The sequence below is a fragment of the Limulus polyphemus genome, unplaced genomic scaffold (genome assembly GCF_000517525.1).
Source record: "Limulus polyphemus unplaced genomic scaffold, Limulus_polyphemus-2.1.2 Scaffold128, whole genome shotgun sequence".
NCBI classification, from domain to species: domain Eukaryota; kingdom Metazoa; phylum Arthropoda; class Merostomata; order Xiphosura; family Limulidae; genus Limulus; species Limulus polyphemus.
Window position 1 is genome coordinate 488,219 of NW_013665738.1, and position 6,138 is coordinate 494,356.

A 6,138-nucleotide genomic window follows, 5' to 3' on the forward strand; every position below is an offset into this window, starting at 1 on the left:
ATAGACTATTATTTCCATCACAATGTGAAGGAAGACTGAACTACCGTTCACAGACTATTACTTCAATCACAAAGTGGAGAAAGATTGAACTACCGTTCACAGACGATAACTTCAATCACAAAGTGAAGAAAGACTGAACTACCGTTCACAGACGATAACTTCTATCACAAAGAGAAGAAAGACTGAACTACCGTTCACAGACGATAACTTCTATCACAAAGTGAAGAAAGACTGAACTACCGTTCACAGACTATTATTTCCATCACAAAGTGAAGGAAGGCTGAACTACCGTTCACAGACTATTATTTCCATCACAAAGTGAAGGAAGACTGAACTACCGTTCACAGACTATTATTTCCATCACAAAGTGAAGGAAGACTGAACGTTTTTCACGAATTTCTCGATGAAACACTACAAGTCTCCTTTCGTTAAAAAGGCCTTTATCTGAAGAGTCTGGATTGCATATTAGGTTTTCCATTCAGAATTCCATGACCTGTTTTTTGCTTAATCAAACTTTTTAATGCAATGAGTATGCTACACGATGGCACAATATCACTGTCATCACGTGAAAACAGGTTTAAATTTAAACTTTAGTTTTATACTTGCAAAATATTTCACTTAAACTGCATGTAATTTCCTTAAAAATGAACATTGCACTAAATACAATTGTTATCGGTTTTCTCGACTTTAGGTCTAAAATATGTATGTGCACTTCGTTCAAAACCATATGCTTATCTTATCACTTTGTGAACACGAACTCAGACATTCTTGTATATTTAACTAAGTTTGCCTTCATTACAATTTTACATTTAGCTTTGGTTCATTTCATAGACTGCTATAAACAACTTTTAGTTACTTTTTTGTGTTATTAAATAAAGTTACATCTCTATGAGTTTGTTTATCTGATGTAAATTTTTTCAAACAGACCAGTATTTATCGAGCTAACACATAATGCCTGCAAGAAAGCATAACTTAAATGCCGTGCGTGAAAATGATGGAATAAAGAAAATTCAAGCAAAGGGCATGAACCTACCACAAATGTTTTGTGGGTTGCATCTGGTATCTACATAAGTTTTGTATTCTAATGCTATCTTGTTTCTTCTGTATGTTTAGTGTCTAACAGACTACTTTTACCATCCCATTGTTAAATGTCTAACAGAATAAAGGAAGACTGAAATGCCATTCACTAGACAGATTACTTATGTAATCCCACTGTTTAGTGTCTAACACAGTAAAGGAAGACATACAGCACACAGAACAAATCTCACATTATTTTTTAGACTTAACATGATAATTATAAAATACATAACAAACCTCACATTTTTAGACTTAGCATGCTAAGTACAGCTCACTTAACATTTTACACTAAGTAAAGCGCACATAAATCTCGTTACTTTTAAACTTAACATTCTAAATATAGAATACACAACAAATCTTGCATTTTTAGATTTAGCATGCTAATTACAGCTCACATAACAAATCACGTTTTTAGGCTTAGTAGAGCACACAAAACAAATCTCATTATTTTTATACTTAGCATGCAAATACAGCTCACACAACAAATTTCATGTTTTTAGACTGAGCATGCTAAATATGACACACAGAACAAATCTCATGTTTTTAGACTTGATGTGTTACATAAAATGTTATATGAAAATCTATTCTTTGTAATTTATGAATGTATGTTGATAAGAAAGAAGCAAGATGATAGAATTAAATTAGTATTACAAACCTGAGGATGAACAAGTGCAAATTGTGTTTATGACACACCTCTGCTCCTACCAATGTTATAGTGTTAAGACACCATCATTTTATGATGTAGTACCTATTCACAAGATTAGGGAAAATTTTCTATGTAAGAGTGACCTTTTGCCCTTCAAAAGTTAATTAGGCCTAGAACTTTACATTCAGTACCTGTTGTACAAGTTCGGTGAAATTTCACTGATCCAATCTTGAGATATTCTTTCCAGAAACAAATAAATACACCCCATTCTGCAATGCTTGCAGTGGGGCATAAGAAGTATATCAAGTACGCAATTCAAAACTGTTTATGAACATATAAAAATACATGTTCTTTGTAACATCTTAACAACTGGTTTATCACTAAAATACACTGAAATTACTATCCAATATTATACATTCTTCAGTATGAAACTACTCACCCTCAGACGAAAGCTCTCAGAACGACCAGTGAAAATGCTGAAATCAATAAACATGACTTATTAACATACCTTATTTTAAAACAGTTCCATTTTTTAATCTGCTGAAACTGTTAGAAGTTATGTTGTGAAAACTAAAAGAGTCAACAGTAAGCACTCAATATGAACTATAAACAAAACATACACTTTCAAATCAGTTATCGTATTGGTGTACAAAATACTCCTAGATGGCTAAAACCACAGTATATGAGGGAACATTGCAATGTAATATAATACACAAACAAAAATGCTCCTATCTGATTATGATCATAGTATTTGAATGGTCATTATGACGTAATATAGTACATAGCAAAAACTCTTCTATGTGGTTAGGATTAGGTATGTGAAGAGACACTAAAATTTCATATAATACATGTGAAATGCTCACGTGTGGCGAGGTTCAAGTTATCTGAAGGGACACTGTAATGTATAATACATACAGAAAAATGCTTATATTGGTTAGGATCACAGTATCCAAAGGGAAATTATGATGTAATACAATGCATGAGGAAAAACACTGGTATGTGGCTAAGATCAGAAATTTAAAGTAGCACTATGATGTAATCCTATATTTCACAGATTTGGAGCAGAAAGGACCAAACTTGACAGGCAGACTTAGGATAGCACAGAGAGTGTCCTTAAATAATAGCATTGCACCCCTACCAAGGAGGGATAAAAATGTACCCAGAAGGTCATCCAGGCATGACTAGGATCGATCAATAGGTTTGCAGGGTTGCTAACTCAAATCTAGCATTGGATTTGGTATTCCTGGGCCTCCCTTGGGATGTTGGGGATGCAAATTTTGAAATTGTGTTCATACCCAAACTTGTAAGCTAGTGGGACCAAACCTGGCACATGTAGTCAAGTACCATGGACAGGTGTCCTAAATTTTTTTTTCAGATACAGACTTCCCCCTTGGGCTAGCTATAGAAAAAAATTGAGGATAATGGGGGAATCTGATCAGTTGACTGGGACTTCTGTGAATCATGAGTAGGCTTTCAAATCCCACAGTATAAAACATAAATACATGTTCTTAGGTATAGTAATACAGTTTCAGAGATAAATCTCACATTCAGAATGACATTAAATCTACATTACCAATGGTTTATAGAATAATAAGGTTTCATTTTGTTCCCCCCTAAATTTAGTAAAAACTTAAAGAATCAAATATAAACTGAAAATTTTTTTGTACTAGTATCTTGTTATGATCCTTGCTTTGCAAGAATTTAGTTTAAGTTAAAAATGCATTAACGTGTTCACAATCTTTCTTCAAATCCTTCATCATGCAGGAGGTGGGGAAGCAACAAAGCTGAGAGCTTTACTCTAAATCATCACCAAGTAAATGTTTGTGTACACAGTACCATTCTATATACAAATGAGTTGGTTAGGAGTACCATGTATAAATGTTATCCTTCTAAATATTAAAGTTTTTAGTCAGGAAGAACTGGAAACTTTTAAATCAGAAATTTCCATATAATACTGCATATAACCATCTAAGAAACCTGTTTTGGATTAAAGTTCCGAAAAAAACAGTTTATCACTTACTGGACAAACAGTATAACATTAACATTATACATTCAACCATCTGTTTTACTTTCAATAAATTTCACTTTACAGTTGAGTTTTCCATCAACAAAACTGGTCGTCACTCAATACAACTGTTTCTTAATGTTATTAAAGTAAAACAGGTGCTGCAAATAAGCTTTCCCATAAGATCAACTAAAAAAAAAAAGAGGAAGAAACTGTGTAAACATACAAGTTCCAGATTTCCTTGTTGACATGTCTACTGTTGCCAGTGCTTTTCTCATCAGTAAAACTGTTAAACCTCACACTATTTATAAAACATACACAAAACATTCCTTTTAAAATTGATTTATCTTGGCCCCTAAACCAATACACCAAAAATTAATTTGGAATGAAAAATGCTTAATGTTACATACATAGAAATATTTTATACTGGTGAATACAAAACTTTCATAACATAAAGACTTCTTCCTTTGAAATAGGAGTGTGTTCACCTGATTTCAAACCTGTGTGTTTACAAAACTGGCCTACCATGACAGAAAGGAGATTCTATTCCTAATTATGCCTAACTAAGAAATTATGTCCAAGATAATAGGCAGATGTGGGATGGGTTATGTGCTATGTTAAGAAACTATGGAGGTGAAATTCTAATTTTACTTATCTAGTTGTATCTTGAAAAAAAAGCATCTCAGATCTCGGGAATAAAGGAAAATCTTAACAAAAAATAGCTTCTGAGTTATTTTAGTTTCTCATAGAACTCAAGAACAATATTTTCAGCTAAAGTTTTCACAATTACAGAATGGGAGCTGAAATACTAGGGTATCATATTTACTTATCACCAGTGTTCCCTCTAAGCTGTGCTGCACGAGCACACAATAAACAATCAAGCACCACACACTTCATTATTCCAGCCGCGTACATTCTCATTAATGGTGAGGAGTCTCAACATGTTGTTGGCTTTTATGACCCTGGCAGCATTGCAAAGTGGCCTAATGATCCAATAGGGTTGATGGTCTACAAAACCTCCTCCCCTAAAAAGAAAACTGGTAATGCCCATCTGCACATTGCCTTGATACTGGTGCATATGAACAAATTCATTCTGCTCATGGACTGAAAAAATTAGAGGGAACATTGCTTATCATCCAAAGGTTTAACTTTACTAATTTTTTTACCCTATATAATTGAAAGCAACCACATTCCCAAAACTGACTGCACTTTTAAATCAAGTCAAAATGTGGCTCATTGTTAGCTGGAACATCCACATCTACTCCTTACTTCAAATTTGAATTTAAGAAAATAAGGCTTGATCATACCCGAAACTGAGTGGGTTCTTCTTATGCATATACCTCTCCCATATTTCACTTTCCACTCTATACAACTGTGTTAGCTTTATCTAACTGTCCTGTATGCAATATTCATTTTCGTTTAGCTTGATTATTTAATTGAAAAGTAAATGAATAGAACAAAGCCATTATTCTGTTTGCTCTATTTTATCTGATGTTGAAACGAATATAACTGTTTTGATTTTTATCTTAGAAAATTTACCTTGTGCAAATACAACATTATGCTTTATGTTACTATATTTTAATACCAAATTCAATGTTCACTGCTTATATACTTAAAGAAAAAATGTATTTACTGCAATATAAATATCAGCACTCAGTTGTACAGAATACAAAACGAATTGAAGTAGAACATACATTTACACAACACACACACTTTTAATTCTTACATTCTAACATAAACTCAAACTCTCCTTGACAAGTATTAGAAAAAAGTCAGAAAATGAATCAATATATATATATTTTTTTTGTACACTAGTCTACTCACTGTAAACTATAGAACAGTTTGACATTTTCAACACTTTTCAAACTATACACTTAGGGACTGCATATAGTATTTACTTATGAATTTTAACAGTAAACACTGCAGTATCATTGTTTAGTTCAAGATTTTCAGTTCTACAAAAAACAATCACACATGGTAAGGTGTACACATAGTAAGTAACATCTATTAATAACAACTACAGTATCAATTTGGTGTTTCCTTTGGGTGGTAACTACAAAAACAGAATGAAAGTTGGGATACCTAGACTACTGCCACCTTGTGACTGGAAATAGCATTAACTATTTCAGCATGGGCTCGGTCCTTGGGACCGACCTCATAACCAATGTTTCCTTTTATAGTTTTCATGCTATAACTTATCAATTAGTAGGTGAATGTTAACGAAATTTGGCACTTTATCAGTAAACATTACAATGCTTTCATATGCAAAATATAAATTTCTTTATCAAGTTTTAATGTTTGTAAAGCAATGTTTTTCTCATGACTTTTTTTTTCTTTTCGCATATTGCCTATCTAACATGCAAAGTAATTTTCATTTTAAGATTAAAAATATTTTTATTTATATATATAT

General features: G+C 32.6%; 1 protein-coding gene across 2 annotated transcripts in view; it reads right to left on the minus strand.

Moving 5' to 3' along the window:
• LOC106473352 (putative leucine-rich repeat-containing protein DDB_G0290503) overlaps nt 1-6,138 on the minus strand; it is a 101,586-nt gene that overhangs the window by 69,760 nt on the left and 25,688 nt on the right. For both annotated transcript variants that reach the window (XM_022402743.1, XM_013934037.2), the window contains exon 5: nt 2,163-2,199. In XM_022402743.1, the coding sequence (XP_022258451.1) occupies nt 2,163-2,199 (37 nt within the window). The remainder of the gene's footprint in view (nt 1-2,162; nt 2,200-6,138) is intronic.